We start from the raw sequence: 26,192 nt of genomic DNA, 5'->3' as shown, positions 1-26,192 counted from the left end.
TATATATATATATATTATTATTATTATTTATTTTTTTTTTTCATTTGGAATTATTAGTATATTGTAATATATTGAATATTTGAATATTTCATGCTAGAATATCATATAATACTAACATCTCAAAATTAGTTTTTATAAAATTTTAACATTTTTGTGTCTCTTTTCTTTCTTTTTTATGACACTTCTTTCTTGATTTCATTAAGTTTGAACAAAGGCTCACTAGAAGTTTCACTGTAATTTTCAGTAATTTTTGTTTGGCTAAACATTTAGTTTAAGAGAGAATAAGAATTTCTGCCCATCTGATTCTTCCAAATGACAAGATATGTTATATTCCTCTTGTTTCTAAAAGAAGGACACAGTGTCTGTAATTCAAGGATTACAAGAAGTAGTACTTTTTTTTCTGAAAAGAAATCAAAATTTAACTTAAGTTAATCAGTGTGGTGTAGCACCGCATTCAGTGTGTTCTTTGTGCTTTATTTCTCTGATTCCTTTTTTCTTTCGGGTCTTTACTCTTTATCTTTCTCACTTTTTCTCTCTCCTTTTTTATTGCTGCCAAAAAGAATAATGTTTTAGTCCCACAGGAAAATAGTCTTTGAGTAAACTTTTTCTCCCTCCTTTCTTTACTGACACTTTGCATTACTCTTCTCAATATCTGGCTCCCCTGAAACAAAACAAACTGATTTCACTATATTAACTCAATATTCATGAGATTATTTGATTTATTGTGGGTGATTTACATTAAAAGAATAATACAACACAATTAACTGGCCGTGAACAAATGCAGTAGAACATACCCTAAGACTCAATCATTATTGCACAGGCAAAACCTTTAAACTGTAAAATACTTCATGTTGCACAATGGTATGTAAGCATCCTCTTGCTGTGCTGTATAGTGTCTGCCTTAAGCACCAATAGCATTTGTCTGCCACCAACTGTCACAAATCTCCAGCATCTCTTTCTCTCAGACCAGCTCTGTGACGCAAAATCAATTGAGCCTCTTGGGTCCTTCCATCACCCCAAATATCTGCAGTGAACTGCTGGTTGAAGGCATTCAATAAAGAGTGCAGTTGCCTGGAGATGGGATTGCAGAATGGGGCGGGAGACAAATGACTCTTACTTTAGAGCATGTAAAAGCATGCAAGTAGCTAGGTCAGGCTTAGAGGTCTGATAGATGGATGAGTGATGTCTTTTTTTGTCTTCTCTGTTATTTGTCAGTCATCGACAGTCGGCTCCTGATGGAAGGACTGCAGAGATACGGTGGCATCCCAACTTATCTTCCGGTCCGATACCAGGTGTTGAATGCAGAGTCTGCCTTCTTCCTGAAGGAGGCCAACCAGGACATCATGAGGAACTCCAGCCTGCAGGTTCGAACTGAACTTTTTTTCATCCAACAAGCCAGAAAGACGCCTTCGGTCAATGCCAGTTACGGGCCACTGTATGTAGAGCAAGCTGTGCCTGCGGAGCTTCTGGGCCCGGGACTGTTCACCAACCCCTCATCCACGTCACCATCGTCCACTTCCTCTCCTCTCTTTAGTTTTAACTGGAAAGTTCAGACTTTTATTATCAGTGAACGAATCCATCCAAGTTGGCCGAAGGTACAGGTTCTCTTCTACGTTGTGGGTCGGGACTGGGACGACTACAGTGCCGTGGACAAGTTGCCATGTGTCAGGATGTTCGCCTTCCACGAAACCCAAGAGGTACGAGGTACCTGTCGTCTGAAAGGGGAACTCGGACTGTGCGTGGCTGAACTGGAGCCTCTGCCTAGCTGGTTCAGTCCTCCTAGTGTCATACCAGGTCGACAGAGATCACCCGAGCTGGTTGAAGGCACTCCTGTGGAACTGTATTACATGCTACAATCCACCGACACTGGGGAATGCAGCTCAGAGGACTCCCGGAAGACCAATTCCATCCGCACTGGGCAGCTGGGCCCTGCCGGGTACTTCTCAGGGCCCACTCCCATGCGCAGGATCGGCAGTGTTCGTCTATTCCAGCCGCTCTCTGAGCTGCGATTGGACAGTAACTTTGTTGTGATGGTTCCCTCCAGACCCATCAGGCAGAGGGAGACGGTGTCAGCCTTCCTAGCAGTATCCACCCTTTCATCTGTAGAGATCTTCACTTTAAGGTCAGTCACCAATTCTTGTAATACCTTTTTAGTGATACTTTATTTTATTTGTTTGATGGAAAAGAGCAAATCTGACATTTTAATAATTAGTCAAAAGTAAGAGTTTTCCTATTTTTTGTTCACCCACTCCCAAAAAATATTTAGAGTGCTGTTAATAATTTATACTTGCAAATCTAATAAAAATTAAACAAGAGTAAAACTATTTCCTTTTTTTTTGTAGTTTTTGGAAGTTGTATTCAAAATTCACTTGGCTCAAGAACATGCCCACTCAATTTGGATGATTTCATGCTCTCCAAATTCACTGATGTCAGCGCAAACTACGTTTATCATCAGTGCAAGTGATCCCTTTGATTCCCCCAGTTCTGAAGTATCTGGTAATTTCGAAAGTGCTATATCCAGGCCTCAAAAAGTCTCACAAATGAATAGAATCTGAAAAGTAATGGAAAATTAAAGGAATTTCTATAATGTAGTCATTCTTTTACACTCTTTGTACATGAACTGTTTTCTTTAGAAGATATTAAATGCCTATTAAATGCCTATTAAATGGCTGGAATTTTTTTTGTAAAGTATGGGACCTTATTTGCAGCCTGGATTGCATTTCCTTGTTCCTTGTATAGCATGTATTGAGTGACGTTTTGCTTAGAACAAGCAAAATAATCTGGGGTAATAATAGGGGAAAGCAAATAATAATGGGATAAGCAAAATACTCTAATTTCAGACATCATTTTGCTTATCCCACTGGCAGATTTGCTTGTTTCAAGTAAAAGCATTTAAAATAATTTTTTTTTGATAGTTCAGTGTTATGACCTATCCCTTTAACACAACAGACCTGCAACTCATCTGTTCAAAACCATTGGACGTTAAAGATAGGTGTAAGAAAACAACTTCTAAGATATTTAAAAGTTTATCATGACATTCATTATGTGAAATCTACATAGCCCAAAGGCAATTGGCGAGATTACCCTTTCAAAACAATTACTAATTAACTCTCAGTTAGTAGATTTAACTCTTAATTAGTAGAATGCAACTAAATACAAATGAATTATTAAGGAAAGAGCTGTGCAAACTGCACAAGATGACCTGTTTAAAATTAATTTTCCTAACAACCCAGTGTGCAAAAGTGAGAAAATTCTTTATTGATTCATTGAGTGTTGAGCTCTAATTAGAACAAGCGGATTTGATGAAGCGACTAAAGACATTCTGTGCAAGTGAGTAAATGACCGTGAGAGAAATTAATGTTTGTTCCTGTTTGTATTCTCTCACGCCTGATATCTAAATCATTTTTTCGAGCTATACGCTAACAGCCGTGGCAAATTTGTCAACCTCAGTTACCATCGACTTGCAGCTCGGCCACTATATCATGCATGATTAACGGACTTTAAGTGTTCTGGTCTCGATACGTCCAGTTTTGCTTCTATCTAATTCGTTTGCGAATACTGGGTGTTTACTAGAACAATGAATGAAGCTTAGCATGCAGAATGAAAAAGCTCAGAAATGAATTGCCTTTGATGTAGACAGAAATAAAGAAGCTCCTGGCAGATGCGTTGTTTTCGGAAATGTTCTCCAAGGGTGCTCTAACATTAGAAACAGCAGCTTCTAATGGAGTTATCAGGCCAGTTTTAATTAATGCTGAAAGGAAAAGTTTAGTCCTCAATAGCAAGTAAATTTGTGATGTCTTGGGTGACGTGGTGCTGTGGGAAACTTCTCTGTAGTTCCTCCAGTGTTCACAAAGACTGGTGATAAGATCCTATAAAAGGTTTTTTTTTTTTTTTTTGCCTTTCCTCTTCTTGATGCCTAAATGTCTTTGTGATGGCTCCAAGTCCCCTCAACCCCTGGAGATAGGCACAGCTCTGTTCTCGGCTTGGGCTGCACTCCGAGTTCCAAGCAAACAATTTTTTTAAATAGTGACCAGCTGAGCGCTGCTGATAGGGCTGTTTCTCTAGGGTCCCTGGCTGTTGATGTGTTGTGTAGTTGTGTAGGTGCTGGAGGGGGAGGGGAGGAGGTTATGTTGGGCGGTGGCACATGGTTCAAACCGGTTGTGTCTCTGGTGCTCTTGGAGCCAGATCTCCTCATCTTATCATCAGCCTAGGGATAAAAACGCTCCCTGATCAGCTTTTCCCTGCCTAACACAATCAGAGTAAAACAGAATAGCTCCTGAGAATCGCATCTGACTGCCAGACCTCCTCCAGCACGATGTTCAAATGAATACACCGTACACTAAGACTTTTCCACAGATAATGTATAGATAAAATAATTTACATGCATGGGTGATCAACTACTGGAAACAATCAGCTGATGAAAATCTGAATCAACATAATAAATATGTTGAAATAAATACATTTATATAATATGATATAATATAAAAATAAAATATAATATAAATAATATATATTTTTAAATATGATTATTACTCAAATAAGCATTCAAATTCTGAAAATAATATTTCAATTATATTTATTCTAATAGAAATTCAGTATTTTGCAGTTCACCCATACATATAAACCTTTTCATTTGTTTATTCCATTTTCCACTTTCCGGTCTCTTGTGAGAGAAATCACGCAGATGCTCCGGGAAAAAAAAGAGCTATTTTTAAACAAGATTTTTAGATTACATTTTTCAACCTTTCTTAACCAGTCCCACCGAACAGTATTTTTAATCTTTCTCTGAGAACAGAACTTATGCCTAAGATTGTAATGTTTATTGGTGATGAACACGCTCTTAAATGTATTATTTTAATTCTGGGGCCAGTGTCGTGTATTTGGAGCATGCACTTCCTTGCTTTTTGCCTCATTAGTGGTTTAGAGAGCAGTAACATGTTGAGATGGGATTTACACCTGATTCATAATGCAAATGGAAACACGCTTCCCTCACGAACAAATTAACAACCTCTCAAAAGATAAATAGCCCCTGCTGTATTGTAATTTTGACTAAACAATCTTACACGTTTCTGCATGTCCCAGTGGAATATATGCTAATACATGCATATGAATAATCGTTCCTTATGGACCATTTCTTATTTTGCTATAGCAGAGCTATTTTTCTCATCCAGTGTTAGTCCAATTGCATATACACCACCCTGATGAGTATAAATGACCAAAAGTTGATTGGCTCTGTCATATGACTGACCCATAAACATGAATCTGAATCCGAATTTGAAGCTGTGTCAAATAAATGAATTACGGTGAATATAATTATTGCATTTGTGGTCACATTATTTATGGACTTCCTTTTTGAATGAGAAAAAGATTTATGTTTAAATAGCTGACTTAAAGGCCACCCATAATGCATTTTTCACACTTGTACTCAAGTACAGCAATTTAGTGGATCCATTGTCTTCTGGTTAATAATCCAGTCACTTTAATATGGCTCACTGTTGGTGTAGAACACATTTATGCATGTATTAATCATGCACCGATATAATACATTCGTTCTTAAAGAGAGTTAATATTCTGTCATTATTTGTTTGTATGACTTCCTTTTTTGTGTGTGGAACTGCCCATTCTAGGATTGTACCAATATTAATATTTTGGCTGATACAAATAATTATTTTTGTTGAAATGCTAAAAAACACAATCTGCTGTGAGTAATGTGCAGCGCACTGAAAAACGGATATTTATTTTGAGAAATCCTTCTCAAATATAAAATTTTACAGTGTTTTAAAGGCCTTTATCTAAAAAAAGTCCAGTATTCTGCAAAACATTAACTGATATTGTCCCGATTGCATCCCTATTACAAGCCGCTCTTTGCTTGGTCCCAATTCGCCTTCACTGTACAGATGAAATACGTGTTTCTTCCTGATGTTCCTGAAATGGTATTTCTCTCATCCACTGTTTGCTTCTCTCTCACACACAAATGGTTATGTGCATTTATTTTCAGTGTCCCCTCAGAGCAAGGGTTACGAATTGGCCTTTTCACCGATGTATTGGAGGCTGCAAGAGCCACTGAACTTGATTAGTTGCCATCACAGTTTACAGAGCGATTCTTCCCAATTTCCTTCTGCCCCTCCAGGGTCGCTGGCACGTGTTTACTTTGAAGGCACAGACTCTCTTCATCTGGCCATTAATAAGTAATTAGTGATTTGTGCACAGGGGAAACTTATTCGCTCTCAAGCTCTAGTTTGATTTGCTTGCCGCACACACTCCCTCCACAAAGCAATCAGCGGCTGCCCGCAGCGAATAATCTTAGTGTGCACATTTCTTGGTAATGATTTTTAATGCATCCCCACCCATGAATTTCTCAACCTTTCAGCACGGTGGCTGTCATTATTTGACTGAAGGCACCGGATGATTCTTTTTACTTAATTATTATTCACTTTGCCTGTTTTGCACAGACCTGGGGGGTCCTGGGAGGAACGGGTGCTTTTGCCTCTTTCTGATGTATAGGCTAAACCACGATCAGAATCAACATTGAGTGTTGTGGATGGTCAGCTTTGCACTCAGACGTTTCTCACTTTTCCTCCCCGCAGTTCACAGCAGGCCACCACTGTCGAGTAAAGCTGTTTGTTTTCTGAACCAGACTTATTCTCAGAGTGAACCTGTTATCCATGATAGTGGTGTATGAAGTTTGCTACAGCTTGAACTTTTATTTTGTTGTAAACGAATGCAAGTTTTGACACCACTGTTTAAAAGCTGATTAAAGTTGATTGACCCTAAATTTAAATGGTATTATATAGCCTATATTTGTAATATTGACCATTTATTATTTAGAATGGTTTGGATGTTAAATTAAACATGCTTCAGCCAGTTCCATTAATTACTTTTGCGTTTTTTTAAATTTCTACTAGACTACAAATAATTTGATAAAACAATTTTCACTCAGAAATTGCTAGTATATTTGCCTGAAGTAGTATTTTCTTGTAAAACACTCCAATAATCTTTGCTATATTTACAAAACTGAGAAAAAAGAATAGCATAGCTTTCAATTTGCTCCAACCATTTCTTTGTATTCTGACACTCTTTGTATTCTCGTTCTTGATTTACTTTTGTGTGTTTGTGTAGTTATAGATTTCTAAACTACTTTAATTTGTAGCAGATAAATCTGGGAATATTATGTTGAAGTTTCAGATGTGTGTGCAAAATGAAAAAAAGCAATCACAAAGACGAACGAAATGAGTTACAACACCTGTCTGCCTCCTGCACTTATCTTTTTTGATCACTGCTAAATGGAGAGAACAATTGGGAGTTATTAATAGTGGAAGATGTTTCCCTAGTTGGGGATTGTTGAAGTGTGCTTCAAGGCTTGCGAATGACCTCATTCTGGCCATCAGCACCACTGAGCCTGGTTGGGAGGTTTGGCCTTTATCTCTCGCTTTAAGCATGTGATTTGGAGCAAAGCCCTCAGAAGCTTCTGGAAGAGTGTGTAGTGGGTGGCTAAGCTTTGATCAGCTCGTGGGGGGGATCTCTTGTCAGGTCCAGTAATCCCAGAATCATCAGATAACAGGACATGCATTGGTGATCGTATGATGGTGTAATCTCTGAGCTTGCAAAAGTGTTAAAAAGGGCTATTAATAAGGTCTAGATACACAGCAAGACACAGCGTACAGTGAGCCCTACTCACTTGAAAAAAATAAAATATCTGTAGACTTTTGTAAAAGAATAAGAAACCCGACATTGTCTGTGACCGCTGATCTCTGCAACCTCCACCAGAACTATAATTCTCTGTGAAGAACAGCCAAGAACAAAACAAGCTGGTGTTTCATGCACAAAAACATATATTTTTTTTTCTTCTCACTGTGTCCCTGTTTTTTTCCTCCTGGATGTCTCCTGGGATTCTTGCCCTGTCAGCTCTATCTACTAACAGGGACCTGTCAGGTTTTTTACGGTTTTTAGATTAAGAATGAAAAATGATCATTGATAAACCTGGGACAGAGTCTCTTAAGGGAATTCGCTGATAGCGTTGTTTATTTGCACATGTCGTTTGGATTGTTTTAGCAGCCAGTTTGCAAGGAATCATGCAAATCAGATAGCGGTACAAACATGGCCGGAAAGTTAGTGTTGAATGTGATTTGCATGACACAGTTCCAAAGTTTTACTGAGATTATACAGCTTTGCTCTACCAATGCAATCTAGACATCTAAATGAACTCTCTTATTATAATCTTTGCTACATTTATTTGATTAAAAATTATGTTGTTATCATTAATACAACAGTTATTTTTGGTTGTCGGATCTGCCCTTTGAGGTGTGTGATATTCCAGTGATAGCAGAACTTCCCATTGTTTGTATCACTCAGTGTATATCTCACAGAGAGTATCATGGCGGACACCCAAATCCACTATAATTTTATGAATAATACTGTTTTTGTGCCATGGAGTGTAGTTTTAATGTTTTTCTAAGTGAGAGTATAGTTCTTTAGGCTTCAAATGTGTGATGTTCAATAATTTCTAACAGTAAGGAAAGAGTAAAGCTTGCTTTCCTCAGCGACTATTCAAACTAATGTTTTATTGTGCATATGAGATTGAGCTGAATGGTGTATCAGATGCAGGTGGTCACACTTGCTCAGTCCTTCACTCTCTCATACCACTTGACTCTGCATAATACAGTTAGCATTTTAAGACAATAATACAAAAAGCAACTCATGAAGCCACTGAACTTTCTATTCATTATTAATTATAAAGTGACGTTATCCAATTAGTAAAGGTTGTTTGGGCTCAGCTGTTAAACTGTTAGCTCGAGAATTAAATCTGTGTCAGAAGTAATTAGTTCAGCACCATAGAGGATTTTTAAAGACACTTCGTTGTTGTTTCTTAAGTATTTAAACACTCCTGTCGCCAAACTGTTTTATGAAGGAAATCACATTTGGGATTGCAATATGGCAGGATATCAGCACTGATGTGATTAATTGTGTGATATTGCTCATTAAAATAACAGCTTTCTGTTTTATTATTTACCTCTTATCAGAAATCACTGTAATAATATGTAAAAATGCACAAGCAACATTTATTATTATTATTATCAATGTAAAAAGCAGTTGTGGTGCATAATACTTTTGTCTAATTTTTTTTTTCAAGATTCTCTGGTGATAGAGAGGATAAAAGTATTGAATTTTTTGTAACAATGATAAAGTATCACTTTTGATAACTAAATAAATATGGTCACACTTTAATACAGGGACCCAATTCCCACTATTAACTGGTTGTTTATTAGCATGCCTATTAATAACATATTGGCTGTATATTAGTACTTATAAAGCACATTCTGCCTGACTGTATGTGTTCTACTCCATCAGTTTATCATGATTTGACAAATTTATCTATTGATAATCTACCCAAACATCTTTTTTTGGCATGTGATTTCACATCTTCGTTTTAGTCATTTGCACTTCTCTGATTGTAGGTTTTGTGTACAGTAAGTGTTTTCTTTATCAAATATTTTAATGAGAGGAACTGTATCAGCTGGAACAGTGGTGCTCGCCAAACTTTTTCCAATTAGGAGTCTTAATAAGCTATAAAAAATACTCATATACCAATAGCCTTGAATTGACTCGCACACTACTTTCCATATAAATATGTTAGATATAGAGTGTTAGATATAGGTGGTTTCCTGGCCGTAAAATGAGATGCGGCCGATGTAATCCTTAACAAGTGCCGTCCATGTTTAAAGAGCCTCTACACCTCCTGTGCGGTCATGCGGAGCTCCAGTTCACAGCTCGGCGTTAATGAGAAAGATTAATCCTGCGTGTGTGCTGTGATTCATCATGCCTTTTTACCTACGGGCTACACATCAGACCCGACTGTTTTGGACCATTAGATGTGGTCCAATTGGGCTCCACTAAAATAGTCCCACAGACAATAGCGAGCAGTAGCGTATGAAGAAATAAGAGGAGCTCTGGTTTGATGTTTCATGAAAAAGCACTTTAATATTAAGGCACTTCAGAGTGAGTCCTGAAAATATTAAAAGAAGCCGTAATACATCCATGGGCAATTTTAATAGTAATACAGAAGTGTTCATGATTTATTTGAAGAGCTTTTTTACCCACACGCTGTTATACTGAAGCTTGCTTCCTTTGTGAAATATTTCAAGGTGGTCTGGTTGATAAATATGTACGTATATATATATATATATATATATATATATATATATATATATATATATATATATATATATATTTTTTTTTATTACAGACTTTTGATGATATTTGCTTCAAAAGTTTGCTTCACAGGTCCTGTTGAACATGTTTATTTGCATAGTTTCTATAGGTGATAGGTTATATCACAATATTACACAAATTGCCATCATCATCCTTACACCTATGAGCTATAAATTATACTCATAACTGATTTGGACCATCAGATGTGGTTTTCCTGAAATATTCACACAGACAACAGTGATCGGTAGCATATGAAAAACTAAGAGGTGCTCCGGTTTGATGTTTCATGAAAAAGCACTTTAATATTAAGGCACTTCAGAGAGAGTCTAAAGAAATATTAAAAGAAGCCGTATATCCACGGACAATTTTAATGCTGTGTGAGTGATACCGAAGTGTTTTTTGATATATTGGAGGAGCTGTTTTACCCGTGTGTTTTTTGATACCAAGGGCGAGAAGTTGGGCAGAGACCTCAGGATTACAGAAAAGCTGAAGGCTACAAATATGCTCTCCCACATTGCCTGTCATGCCCTTGAGGAGTTTTCAATGGCCTCTGTAAATATGCAGTAGCAGAGAGGGAAATATGTCAAACATAAGCTGCGCTGAGAGCATTTCAGCTGCGAATAAGCAACACATGCTCAAATGAAGCCAGCTACCCTGTTAAAACCCACAGCTGCCCACGGCCCTTCGTCTAATGCCTTTCTCAGCGGAGAGGTTGGCCCCTGGGGAGAGAGATCAGCCAACTGTGACCCACCAGAGAGGTGATGTGTTGTCCTTCGGCGCTCGCAAGTAGATCCACACAGACACCCTCCGCAAAGTTGCTCCTAGAGTCATCCCTTTCGCACTTGTCTAATGTGATAATAGAACTTTATAGGTGGTCACTGTGGGAATGAATCGTCTGGAAATGTTGCAGCTGAAGGTTGTTTAGATAGCAGCAGTTCTAATATTTATGCTTGCTTCCATTGCGGCCTCCAAATGTGAATTCTTCAACTGAATGTAACTAGTGTGTTTGACGTAAATGAAGCAATTTCTGTACAATAGAGCAGTTTTTGGTATAGAGATGTTCAGTCAAGGCGTCAGTTTGTAGGCCAAACCAGAAGGCTAACTCGCAGTCGACTCCAATGGAAAATTTGAATGGGTTTTTAGAATAGCCGTTTTCGATTTACGAGTCAAAGAAGATCTTTGGTTAAACTAAAATTTGATGATGTTCTATGAAATTAAATGCATTTATGCATACATGCATTTATACCTCAACTGTGAGTTTCTAATTCATTGCATGTCTTTATATATAATTTATTTTTATTTGAATTCATGTATTTTTGTTTGTAGAGGAAAATAGAAATGCTCTTCAAGTCATGCTAACCACAGACATTGTATGCGTGGATTGAAAAAGTGTTTTAAAACCCATTACAAATTCCCAAAGGGGAGCCATGGCATGAAAATGCTAACGCTTTTCAGGGTTTTACAAACTGAACAGCTTATTTAAGAGATTATTTAATAAATGTTTGCATAACCTGGCTAATTTGCATGAATTATTAACATGCTAACATTAACATTATTAACATATATATATATATATATATATATATATATATATATATATATATATATATATATATATATATATTCATATATTTAGAGCATTTCAACCTACAAAAAGGCTTTCCAGTTATCAGTGCTAAATATCAGCGGCTAATGAATCTTACACCAACCCAATTTAATACTTTTGCTCTGACTTGTCATAATGTGTGGTTCAGGGTTTGAACAAATTTGACAGCTTTAATTATTTAGATATTACAGTAAATTACAGTTTTTTTTTGTGATAACTGCATTTCTGTAAGGCGCTGTACAAGTAAATAACAAAATCATGCAACAGCACATTCAGAAAGGAAATGGGGAAACTCTATAGCAACGGAGATGTGAAAAATATAAATCTTGATGCAATTTTATCTTGTGTTAAAACTTTGCCTGGCAAATCATCAAGAAGCCTAAAAGCAGCACAACAACTCCAGATAGCAAATCCCAAAGCAATCCTCGAAGAATTGCAAGCACGCAGAGAGGAAGACACATTTCAGAAAAGTAAACATTTTTTATAATGCGTTTTTCTGTTTTTCAAGCAGTCCTAGTTTACTCTTTTTACTGGTGAAAAGAACAGTGGAACAGCCGCTATAGCTCTCTGCGGACGTTTTGCGTCTTCTTCTAGAAAGGGAATTACTCGTGCAGCACGCACAGGCACAGGCACAGGCACCGGCACACACTCTCCCTGCTCTACCTACCTGGGTTCCCTCCACTCTACTCTGCACCTGCCGATGTGATTGTTCAGCACTGCCCATCAGTGCACATAATGAAGTGCAAATCAGGCTAATGTGCTCACTGATGCGCTGGCTTTTAAAGATCAGCTCAAATTGATTTACTCCCAGCACCACTGAGCCATTAACAAATAATAAAATGGAATATAACAAATATATGTGTCCTGGGATTTACAAAAAACCATTCCCCGTCGCCATAAGCAGGATGCACAATCAACCGCTGTTTTTATTTCATCAGATCGAGGGGAAGGGACATTTTGGCCCCGTACCGCTTAGGAACATTTAGCTAGTTGTTCGCTGTTGTTTTCTGAGTACAAATGATGTTTGTTTTATACAGCTGGTGGAATATTATTAGCAAATTGTGCCTTAAAAGACGGAGTGTGCTTTGGGTTTTATTAAGCTTCACAGGTATGCCAAGATAGGAAAAAAGCTGTAGCCGTCAGCAGAAGGAAATTAAACTTGTAATTTAAGCGCATAAGGAAAAGATAAGAAAAAATAAACACACTCTAGGCAGTTTAGTTAAGTTTAGAAGGCATTTATTTTGAGGGCATGCTAAAGTGTTTTTGGCATAGCTCCATTGTCAGGATTTGTAACAAAATCACCCAACACTGAAACAACTGTCTGTCAGTGCCTCTCTACACCCAATGACAGATTACGTAGGTGGTGAACAAATGATCTTAGAGTACTAAGCAATTTATCATTAGAAACCAGCAATGCCTTAAATTGGGTTGTCTGAAAACAGTTTTTCATATCATTTTATGAACTTTCTGTGGAATTCTTGCCGTTATTGCTGCTTTATTTTCTCTCAAGGCACACTTACTGTTAGCTTTGTATGGTTCGTAGTTTACTTTGGTGGTATGCGATTTCTGCGTAGTAATGAATAAGGAGCATAAAGTTTCTGAGTGCACGTTGCTCGACAAACAACATTTATATCCAAAGTTTTTGATCTTTGACTTTTAATAATACATGCTCAAAGAATTCTCACCAGAAGTTATCTGTCAAATGCTTGCGCTTGTATATCTTTACAATTTATGATCTAATTAGAGAACATAATGAATAGTCAATGAGTTGTAACCATCCTTATTGAAATATTTTGATGATTGCGGAGACTAATTGTGGTGGTAATGACTTTAGATCAACGTCATTTGCATATCTCTGTCTGTTGATTTGTCATTTGCATCTTCTTAGCGTTGATGCTCTGTAAATTGGTCTCTGCTTTGAAGCGCTCTCTTTTTTTTTTTTTTTTTTTTACGTTTCTTTCCTCTCTGAAGCGCTGACAGAAGTCAAGGTTAAAGTCTTTTTCCAAATGAAATTTTTCATGAGCGGAACAAGTAAAATAATGGTAATCAGATTTGCCATAATCTCCTGCAATGCATTGCTGTTTGTACTCTGAAAAGCTGAAACGGTCTACAACTAAACCATGTTTAATCCTGTCACAAAGTTACGTCTTAGGAACTGTCATAACCGTTTCTTCATAAAATAAATGCTCCGTTGGCACACAAACAGAGTCTCTGTAGGCTATTTAGGTGGTTTGTTCATCTCATTGGTCAATCTGTAATCTGTTCTGTAGCTGTTGGTGCTTATCCCCTTCAATTCTCCAAAACCCATCTAAATATTGGATCTTTATGGGATGATCCACCTTAACCCAGAATTTCGTACATGAATTGTAATTTTTGATCGGCTTGGCATCAAACCCAGGTCAGGAAAGACTTACATTCTCAAAGGTGGCCGATATGTGAAGGATTGGATTGAAGTGGCACTGATTAGAGGAGAACTCACACCACTTCCTGCCTGCTTGTGACCTCAATTCTGAAATGATTTACTGGGCATCTGTCCCACAACTCCTGTAAGAGCATAAAAAGCTGTATGTTTGCTCTTCTCCTGGCAAGGAAATATATTAGTTTGCTTGTCCTACAAAAAAGACCAACTAATACATATTTCATTTATTTGATTTTATTCTGCCTGTTTAGCACAATTTAAATGGTTTTCCTTGACCATCAGCATTTATAAGAACTGATAACGATAACGATAAGGGTATAGTTTTTCTAAATAAATTTACATTTTAAGAATATCCTACACAACCAAGAGTCCTACACAACCTTAACTGAACAATAGTAACAATAATATTGGTTTCCGTTACACATTAGCACAAATGTCAACAAAAAACAATTGCCACATGATGATGTTTCTATTATCAATGTTAATGTGACTAAAATGTAATTATTTCCCTTTGCGATAATGACGATGGATGTTGGTAGGTTTAAATATATTGCAGCCACAGCACCCATTTTAATCAAAGGAGACGTAGTCATGTGTCTTTAGTAAAGCTAGAAATATTTCTCTTTTCGAATTGCCTGAAAAACTACTTCATGAGAGCGGGAAAAACTTTTTTGCAATATAAGGGTGTTTTGTGAAATTGATTGCATCTCGCTTTGAAAAGCAGCAGATCACGTAACAGGATTGTGCGCTTATATTAAACAGGTGTTATTGCTATCGTTGTTGTTTTGAGGACTTTAGAGCTGAGTGTGTGCTTTCTCCATCATTTTTGAATCCAGTGCTACTTAATATTATACAAAATCATGGTTAAATGTGGACTTTCGGCTGCTGTACAGACTTATGTTTTCTATCATCCTTGGTTTTTTATTCCCATCTGATGTTCTTCAGTATGTAAGTTGCAGGGAATCTGAATTGTTGCATCATTGGGGTCTCACAGGTAGGTTAGACAGGCTTTTGACACTATTTTGGCATTGAGTCTTTTGTGCTCTGGTTCAGTAGTTTGTGTCATGAATGGCTTTGAACTGTTATTTCTTCATTTTGTTTGTCGTCTTCTTCATTTCTTTCCTTTAGAAATGTGTAATTTGGCCCTGTTCCTCTCTCTTCCCACTCTCTTTGCACTGGTCTAGTTTAATTACAGGATGACCATAAAAAAACCTTCTATTTTAAAACTGTTTACATTTCCTGTCATTTCTTTCCTCGGAGAGGAAGAAAAAGGAAAAATGACATGAAGATGAGGCTGGTCGGCTTAGTGCCATTTCTAGGTCCTAAATGCAATTTTTCACAAAAAGTCTGTGATTCATTTTGCACGGTAATGGAAAAATCTATTGATAAAAAATAAAAAGCAGTGAAATTATCATATTTTTCCCTTTCACTGCGACATTTTATTACCTTTCCATGCATCTCATGCCATTTTGGTAATGGCATGATTTCATATTTACCAGAGCAGATGCTGCCCTGGCCTTTGTTCTTGCTCTCTTTGGCTTCTATTGGTGCAGATGACTTCAGGGTTATATCTCTTGCAAATCTTTGTTTTGTCATACTTAATTGCCACTTTCACACAGAAATTTGCCCCAACAAGTGATGCCCGTCCACATCTGTTACTATAATGGAGGTTGCGTGACCTGGACCGGACAGACGTTGTCATGACAATATCCGTGACCTCTTTAGAATGCGTCACTCAGTCAGCGTCTGTGCGTTGATAGTTCTGTTTTTCCACTGGCTGCTCTAATGCACCGTTAATAAGACCGCTAGACTGTTTCAATCACTAAGAAAACTGTAATTATTTCAGCTTTTCTCTATAAAAAACATCAGCATGTATGTTTGCCTGTAGGAATGCATTTTACAATCCCTCATCCACACACTCTCTGAACAGCAGCTGACATCTGTCAGCAAAGCTTGAGACGGGTCAATACGAGAATTAGTGACTCAGAGATGGTTTTGAAATGTCAGACGTTGTGTATCTGCTCTTGGGTTTATGTTCTTGTGATAGTACATGTTTCATTTCAAAGAGAAGTTCTAGAGAAGTTCTATGTTGTCTAACTGCATACATAGGCAAGATACAAAGACAGCATACTAAATGACTGTAAAACACTCCACATAGGCAACAAAATAGTCTAATTATATATATATATATATATATATATATATATATATATATATATATATATATATATATATATATATAATTATATCTTATATACCCACGTTTGAAGTACAAAAAAAAAAAGTTGTTTCAACTTGAAAGCCATGTTTGTCTGTATTCTATGTCCCTCTCAGTCGCTCTTTGTAGTGTTAAGATACATCATATTCACGTAGCAGCAGCATTGAAGAAAACGTGCTTGGGAAATAGTTTAGAAAGGAAAAATAATTGTACATATAAAATATTGGTCACAAATTATCTGTCACTTTCTAAATAAAAGATTATGGTGCATTTATTTATAATTATATATAAATAAATAGTTTTTTTAATTAAGTAAATATGTTAGAAATATGTTTGTTAGAAACGTATTTCCTTAGGAAGCGAATCAAAGCTGTCCTAAGACAAGAACACATTTTGGTTTTTGTGTGTGAATATTGTTTATTTACTTGTATATAGTATTAGGTATTATTGTTACTGTTTTTGAAAAACAGCTCATGCTTACCAAGGTTCCATTTCTTTGATCAAAACAGTAATATTGTAAAATATTTTATTAGAAATATAATTATTATAATTTCAAATTATGTATTTATTACACTTTAAAATGCAATTTATTTATGGCACAGCGAAGCTAACAATTCAATGAGAAATCATTCTGTCAAGCCTACTTGGTTCTCATGAAATATTTCTCTTTTTGATATTTTTTTATATTTTGTAGAAAATGTGATTTTAATGTAATGTAATTTAATGTAATGCATTTTATCGAAATATCGAAAAATATCGAAAGCTCAAAACAACATCATTCTTTTAAATCTGTTAATGTGTGTTTATATATATATATATATATATATATATATATATATATATATATATATATATATATGCTTTTAAACATGACCGCTTTTGTGTTGCCACCCTTTCAGAGCACTCTTAACATCGAAAACACCCCTTAAATGCCTTTTTTGAGTTCCTTTGCAAGAACCTCTTGGAGAAAGTGAAAGCACAGTCGTGTATCACGCCTCAAGCCAGCAGCAGAAAGCCCTGTCTTGTTTTACAACTCTAAACACCTATAAGTGACGGACAACACAGCGTATTGTAGCTCTCATCTTTAGCGCGGTCTGTTCCCCGCTCCATCCACTCTACATTCAGCACGAGCGTCCCTACAACAGCATCACATTGCCAGGCACGATTTTGTGTACTTGCAGCCACCCTCCCCCCTTTCAACTGTTGATTATTTTACAGACAGAAAAATTGCAATTGAAAAGGCTGAATAGGTAGCTGAGATTACTTTTGTATTGAAAGGTTAATCGAAACTCATCTCCGAGGCCACTCTCTGTAAAACCGTTGGCTGGGTTTAGAATGAACTGTAAAGAGAGGATGAGGGAAATGAGTCAGCTGTGAAGGCCGTGCCACCTGCATCGCCTCTCCTTCTCTCTGGTCTTGCAGTCAGTGGCAGTCTGTTTGAAGCGCTCCGTGATCTCAGTATGTAGATGGATCTCATTTGAAATCTTCAGGGATTTTAGCCCACTTGACATTGTTTTTTTTTCCTGTCTCGGTCTTGTCCTCTGAACTCTGAGGTCTGTTTCTTAATGCTAAGGCTGTCAGAGAGTTTATCAGACTTTCTTAATATCCTTCCTTCAAAAGGTAGGAAGAAAAGTAAAGAGAAATGTTTGTCTTGTCTTGAACTTATGTAGGTTATATATATCTCTGTCATGACAGCTCTCGGAGGGATTGGCATAGTAATGTACATGACAGTGTGTTTGGTCTTGGCAGAATAGATCTGCTGCAAAGTATAACATACTTGAAATAGCAAACAAATACAACTTATTAAATACATTATAAACACTTTAAAAGAGACAGACATGTAGATGTTTGTGAAAAAATGTTTTCTCCGTTTTGGAAGGATGATATTTTTTATTTTAAACTATACCCTATTTATTGCTGTATTATGGCACTATGGTTAGGGGTGGATAATTTTATCAGTTGTTTATTATTCATGCAATATATGACCTATTATTTACTATTCAATAAATAGCAGTTCATTTCTTTTTGTAATAATCACTGCTATATAGCTGATAACGTTGTATGAGTGAAACTTTGATAGCGTAGAGGTCTTCACAATGCTAGTGTTTGCGTATTTCATTTCATTATGTACCTTGCTTGCTGTACATAATATCATGATATTTCTGTGTTTCCCTTACCGAATGTGCTATCCTGTCAGCAATAACCTCTCCGTGGGCTTTTTTGATTACTGTCAGCTTAAGTGCTAGTGATATTGCTATTAAAAACGTAAAAAAAATTGTTTCAAATCTTTTCTTTTGCAAATAAAACAAGATAAAGACAACGGTGACTCTAAATTACAACTTCCTTTATTAGCTTTCTAAAATGGCAAATTAATTAGAAAAGACAAGTCTAAATGCTTAAAATAGCTGGATCTGGTAATCCGGATGCTGCCCTCGGCATCCTCACTCATAAACTCTCTCAGCTCTCTGCACTTTGTCAGCATCTTGCGAAGGTCATTTCCATACACTGATGCTAAAATTCTTGCAAACTGCCTAAACTCATGAAGAAACTCAATGAGGACTTTAACAGCAAATTAGTCATTTAGAACAAATTTGAGTTTTGAACATGAATCATGAATCATGAACCCCCTCGTAGCAGATCTATTCATGTGGAGCTGGGGAAGAAGAAGGGTTTCTGAAGCACGCTGTGAACTGCAGCAGCTCATTGGCTATCGGTACAAGAGAGAACCAATCAAATGCGCCATGCAATAATGACGTGATTAAGTCAGATTGAATTAGACTTATCAAACTGCGCCATCTAGAGTTTCATGCCAGAACTCTGTTTATGTCCTATGACTTTTCTTGACACAAATCGACAAGCTTGTTCACTGTTGTGTGAAAGAAATCTGAAAAAATAGCACATGCAGCATATAGGTTTGGAATGACACGGGGGTGAATAAATAATGAGAAAATGCTTCATTTTAGCATCAGCTATCCCATTAAACACTGGCATGAAGATGGTCAAATTCAATTCAGCTTGTACCAGACATATAAAGACGGCTCATATAATTGACTCATTCCATCTCTGATAAGCAAGAGGGCACACAATCCGAGCAAAGACGGATCTCGGATGCTCCTAAGTAACTGGCTTTAACGCAAGGCGCAGGATTTACAGGGCATTTTATAGTATCTCATTATCAGCTGTGGAGTGCCAGTAGTGGCGACTAGTGCAGTTTTATATATAGTTATGTTAATCTGATTCCGCTCCATAAGGGCTGTGCGCCGGTAAGGTTATGATCAGAGAAGAATCATTAAGCTGCCCGAGCCGAACACACTTGAACTGTCATTGTCAGAGAAGATTTTAATCAGCACAAGGTTCAAAGTTACGCTCATGTCCTTGCAGCCACGTTCGTTTTGCTGTGTGAGGCAATCGGACAGTCACCGAGCAGCGATTCTGAGGAATAATACATAAGCGCTTAAAGAGGAAATTAGATGTGGCTGAGAAATAATTTATATGAGGTTAAAGCGAAAATTCAATTATTCCGTTTGATATTCGTAATTAGTGTGGAAGGAAGCTCCAGCTTGCTGTCCTTCAATGAGATATATATATATATATATATATATATATATATATATATATATATATATATATATATATATATAGTTTTTTTCTTCTTCTCAAAACGAGAACGTTTGGAGATCTCTTCAAGTTGACATGTTTCATAACTCTTCAGATAAGATGTCGAGGGCTGCAACTGTCTGTCAATTATTTTTTATTATCTGGGTAAAATCTTGACGATGAATGAATGCTGGAAAAGAAAAGTTATTCATGAAGATGTGCTGGAACTAATATATAATATATTAAATATTTAATATTTTAAAATATTTAAAAGCAGCAGGATGGGTTAAATTACTTGATTAATAATGATAATACAATAAATTCAAGCCACACGTTTTTTCAAACTAAATTCTAGATCATTTATTTTTCACTGCAAATAGCATATTTAGCAGGAACAGGAAAAGCTGAAATATGTCAGGTAAAATGAAGGATATTATTATTAGAATTCAATTAGTGCTAATTTTGAGTGTTATTGTAGTATTGCTGTGCTATTATTGTAGTTTTTAAATCAATATTTTCAATTAGTTTTTATATTTTATATTTATAATTTTAATTTTAATGTTAGTTAATTTATGGTTAATTTGTTGTTGTTTATTTTAGCTATTTATAATTAGATTATTTATTTATTATTTAGTTATTTCATTTAAATATTTAGACATCTAATATCTTTTTATTACTTTTTAAGTTTTAGTTTTAGTCATTTTAATAACTAAATTCGAACTAAATCAAAATGTAAAATGGGACCTTGTCAATTACATGTTTAATTTAAAGTGTAATGATTTTTATGTTTTTACTTTGAGTTAATTATAAAAGCACTGTTACTAATTTTAGTTTTTTAAAAGTGTGCATGGGGTTTTAACCTAAGAACCTTTCAAACTATCAACAAATATTTCATCTGAATGTAGAAATTTTAAATCATAGAAATATCAATAATTTATAAATATAAATAATGAATTGCAATTATCAGTATAAATATTCATTATCGGACTGTTACTGATTAGTTGCCCTATGAAAATATCCGCAGAAATCAACATTCAACATTACAATTACATTGTTGCAATTGTATTGTAAGCCTGTGCAGAAAAGACTGTTGTTTTTTGTGACGTCTTACATTCACCCACCTTCGCCTTTATCCTGGACTCATGCCGGCCTAGTACATCCACTTGTGAGACTCCCGCTCTGCCATCTGTCTTCAGCAGTGCTCAGAGAGCCTCTCCTCCTCCCTGTCTCTGTGACAAATCTGAGAAACACTAGTGCACTTTCCTCTCATTGATTAGAAGAAGCGCCGTGCTTTGCTGCATCAGACTCATTAATGGGCTCCATTAGCTTGGTTCCCCAGGCATGGCGGGGTTGAGTTAGTCTGATGGTAAACACAGATGCGCTTGGTGAGGCGGGTGACAGCGCTTCTCTCTCAGGGAAGTTGCTAATAGCAGTCACACCAGGGAGTCGCTCAATCACTCTGTTCTATAGACATCTCCACTTTTCCGGCAAATGATGACCAGAGGACGGAGCAAAAAGTGAACCGCTGGTACAATTCCTGAGATCTGTATCGATGTGATTGGGGTAATAATAGATCTGAATTCCAGTGATGTGTGCTATCAAACTGCTATTCATGTAGCCCGTACCCGAGACAGATTCGATACGAGGTCAAATCTTATTTCCTGTGTATTGGGGTGCTGTATCGCAACGCATTCATTACAGCATTAGGGCAAATAGCAGGGGATGATGCCTGATAAGGACTGAATTTCACGAGTACGATCAGGTGTACACTCATCCGTCTTACTGCTTCAAAGGCGCCATACCAGTGATACGCTTAAGCCCGGTAATTAAGAGCCTCCTCTGAATACTCAACAGGACTATGTTCCTCGTTCTTAAGGATTAATGCTGAAGCTCAAGATGGGTCTTATTTTCTAACCATGCATACAGACACGTTTGGGTGTAAAACCTGCGCGCAAAAGTTTTTGCTGCTAAACCATAATTCAACTGAAATAAACTGAAATAAATGAAAAAAATCCGCTTGAATCACACGCTTGAAATCACACGCTATATATATATAGTATAATATATATATATATATATATATATATATATATATATATATATATATATATTGCAAAAAACAGATTTAGTATTCATTGAATTATTAAAAATGGTGAAATGCAAAAAATGATGCAAACCTACAATAATTAAATATGGTAACAGAAATGTATATTCCATTTTATTAACAAATGTCTTTGCTGCTGACCTTTGATGATCCAGTTCAATCATAGTAATGAAGCAATGACTTTAGATAAACTAACAATTGTGCTTTATTGTTTTTTAATTGCTGAAGAGTATTGACCCTTCTTTTTCTGTATTCTACTGCATAGATGTGAATTAATTTTTCCATCAGCCTGAGGTTTATTCATTACGCTTTTTGGTGTGAAAGGGCTTTTACATTTGCTGTAAATAAAACTTATATAAAAAAACAAACAATCAAGCCCTGCTCATATTTAAAAAGTAATATAAAAGTAAATTCATTCATTTCCATAAAAAGTACAGAGTAACGTAATTAGATACTTTTTTAGAGAGTAACTCAATATTGTAACACATTACTTTTAAAAGTAACTTTCCCCAACACTGAATATTTGTGTCTAATATACATATACATATACATAATGTACAAATAAAGTAAATAAAGTAAATTTTGTAATGATATGCGCATAAATGTCACATGGGATTAATCGTGCAGCACTATTTGTTTTTGGTTTGTTTCTAAATCATAAAGTACAAAGTAAATAAGAAAAACTAGGATACCAGATGATTGGTCAATGAGGATATATGTAACTTTTCTCACTTTAGTTAGAGAAGAGAAGGGGACTGGCGTTTGTTGCGGTTTGGAAAACAAAAGGGAGAAAACATGACAGAATAACACGCCGGGTGTTGCATTTTGGCAGAAATTGACCAGATACAACTGAGATTTTGTCAGAAGCTATTTTCATTTTTTATGGTATTTATTGTGTTTTGGAACCAAACTCTTCACATCTATGATTTTATTTTGACCAGCACAAATCATATTTTCTTTCAAACAATAATGGAACAAAATAAATAAATAAATAACTAAAGCATTGGATCAACGGCTATATCTAATTTATGTGCGTACACGTCTGTTTTGAATCTCTGTGTGAGCATTTGCATAAGAATCCTTTGAATCAAAGAATGAATGCAGCAAGTCTATATTATTCCGACACACCATCCCTATTGAAATCGATACAGTCTCAGTGCTCTCTGATATTGTGTAACTCAAGTAAGTAGGCACTTTTGTACGCAATTATTAGTGAATGAGACCAATTGTCTTTCTTCATTCTATCCTGCTTTAGACCCTTTTATTTACGTGGAATGTCAGTCTGCTTCAATTAGTATTTCTAGTTGTATTTTCAGGAAGGCCTGTGTGCTGATAACGTGGATGTGCTTGGCTTGAGCCCAGCATGTGTCTCTATCAGAGCTTTACAGAGGTGTTGGAGCAGAGCTCCAGGTCCAGATATTAGCCTCACCTCCATCCCAGCAGAGACTCCAGCTAATCACCGCCTCATTATTTTAGCACAGAGCGAGAAAAAAGGGTGAGAGACTACATGTGTGTGTGTGTGTTCCTTCAAGATTGTGTTCGAGTGTAAGACAAGGAAACACTAAACGCCAGCATAGAGATTAGCTTAGTCTGGTGAGGGCTACGAATCTGACAGCGTTAATCTCATTTCCCATTTGCCATGTTGTCATGCCCCAATACGTTTAACGAGGGTGGTAATGAAAAGAGGGGAACTAGACTCATTAATTAAATTAGCTTCCTTATCCGTGCATCTCTCCAAGTCCACTTATCACAGCTCTGATTGCCTCCAACTTTCTGGATCTCAGTCAAGCAAATGGCAGATATTGTTCATTTTGTTTCAATTTGCCTGGCCTTGCTCAATTTCTTTATTGTGTAATTCCATTTTGCTGTAGGGTGCAGGGAGGTCATTTAAGCTTGGAAGAGCCCAGAAAATGTTCACCTGCAGGCAGGCGGGACTAAGTGAGGAGAAGAATGTTCAATTTGCATGGACCTCGCTGCCTGAGTCGGAGGGAAATTAGAAACGAATGAATGACATTTTTAGCCTTTTGAAACTGTTTTTTTTTTGTATTATTCCACAAATCCTTTCACCTCTTTAAATGCAACCTTTAAAGCCTTTTGTCCACATATGCAGTGTTTACAGTTGCACAATACGTATGTTAGCCTATCTTTAGCCTATAGTTTCGAAAAATTATTAACCACAGGATTCACCACTTCGTTTTATTATTTGTGCTTTTTTCAAATCGAAATAAAAGAAATATCTGTAATTATTTTTTATTCATTTATTTTTTTGGCTGAATACATGCTTAAATGCTGCAGTCGCATGGCTTTACCGTAAACCATATTTCATAATCAACACCCAGTTTATCTATACCGATCTGTAATATCATTCTGGATTGTTCAGAGCTCTGTGAGCATCTTGCTTTGTCATTGTGAGGCTGGTGAGATGGTGTCTCTTTCAAATACCTCTTTTAAAGGTCAGCTTTGTCCAGGAGCTGATTTGACACCCCTCGTTTAATCAGATAGCTGTGAGAGTTTTAAAAAATGGCTTATTCAATTTTTTTCTTTTTTCCCTCCGCTGTCTTTCACTTTTTATCTTCCACTCTCTATTTTCCCTCTTCCAATTAATTTATTTAAATTATTCACTGCTCCTGTATGTTACTGCCATGCATATCATGGTCTTTGGCCTTGTAAATTAGTCACACTATTTTATCTAGATGTCTTATGAAAGGCCGATGAATCTAATGTGGTCCCGTTGCGCTAGCAACACCAAGGTTGTGGCTTTGTTTAGAAGGAAACATAAAAAAGAAGTCGCTTCAAATGGTTTGAATGTAAGTTTTAATGACTGTTTAAATGGTAATATGAATTTTCTATGTAAAATGAAAAATCTGATGCTCAACAAAAAATATTTCCGTTCACATTTCTTTTCCCCCTTCGTTAATGTGAGCCGAATGTTTCTGTTAAAAGATATGAAACATGTTACATCTGTTTGCACTTTCTTCGAAAGACTAGTAACTTCCTGTCCATATATTGATATTTCCTGCCTTGTATTAAGGCAGGTTTGCTGTCTTTAGCTTGCTGTCTGCTTATTATATCGTAAACACTGATATCAACCATGTCTGCAGACACAGTGTAGGGAAAAAGCCAGTTTAAGTGGAAAACCCACTCCGAACCTCTTTCAAATGCAAGGCTTGACATTTTACTCCTCTGATATCATTCTTCCTTTGACGTGTGCGGATGTCTCATCATAGCTCGGGAAGATCTAAGGCTTCAGCACCTGTTGGGAATGAGTATTGGCCTTTCTTGTAAAGTACACCCGGCTCACTGGCAGGTAATGGCTCAAAGCTTGAATGGCAGGAATCTCTGTAATCGAACAGATGTTACATATGCAGCTGCGGGGGAGAGAGCCTGGTACATTGTGCCCGGTCTGGCACACTGGGAGACCAGCCAGTCCCCATTGGTACTGGCAAGCGCTCAAGAGCCTGTCTGTCAGTCTTAGACAGGAGCTCGAGATGAGCTCTCCTTTTTGTTCATTCTCCTCATCTGCCATTAGGCTGGAGATCTTTATATAGACTTCTTTTTAATTTCCTTCCCTGTTGCAGGCTATGTTAATGTACTCATGCGTCATGTCAGTCCTCAGCATCCTGTCATTAACATCGCAGCAAAACACGCCCCTTCAAGATGAACCTTTAGAACAGTTTTCTAGCAGATTATCACTCAAGGATTGGGCAAAATTACGAAGTTCTTGCATGAATGAATTTGAATTAAAATGCCAATGGATTGCAATCCAAAGGTATGACATAAATATCTCTGTTCGCCTATCTACATATATTTTGGGATATTTAGGATATTTTTGTCAACTGATAAGTAGTTTCCAAATTAAGATTTATTTCAAAACAGTTAAGCAAATTTTGGCATACAGTGTACATTGCTTTCATTCATAAAATGTTTTATATTTCTATAACATCATTTAGTAAAATTTTACATATGGTTTAAAACAGAACTCTTAAATTAGTCGAATTAGTAAAATTACAATAAGAATTGTACATCCTCACTATTCAAA

General features: G+C 36.5%; 1 protein-coding gene across 1 annotated transcript in view; it reads left to right on the top strand.

Annotated features, from left to right (window-relative positions):
* Positions 1-26,192, top strand: part of LOC122326958 (transmembrane protein 132C-like) — a 111,333-nt gene that overhangs the window by 32,684 nt on the left and 52,457 nt on the right. The window contains exon 3 of the mRNA XM_043222183.1: positions 1,216-2,122. Within this exon, the coding sequence (XP_043078118.1) occupies positions 1,216-2,122 (907 nt within the window). The remainder of the gene's footprint in view (positions 1-1,215; positions 2,123-26,192) is intronic.

The sequence above is a fragment of the Puntigrus tetrazona genome, chromosome 21 (genome assembly GCF_018831695.1).
Source record: "Puntigrus tetrazona isolate hp1 chromosome 21, ASM1883169v1, whole genome shotgun sequence".
NCBI classification, from domain to species: Eukaryota; Metazoa; Chordata; class Actinopteri; order Cypriniformes; family Cyprinidae; genus Puntigrus; species Puntigrus tetrazona.
Note: the sequence above shows the minus strand (reverse complement) of the source record. Positions and strands in the feature narration are given on the sequence as shown.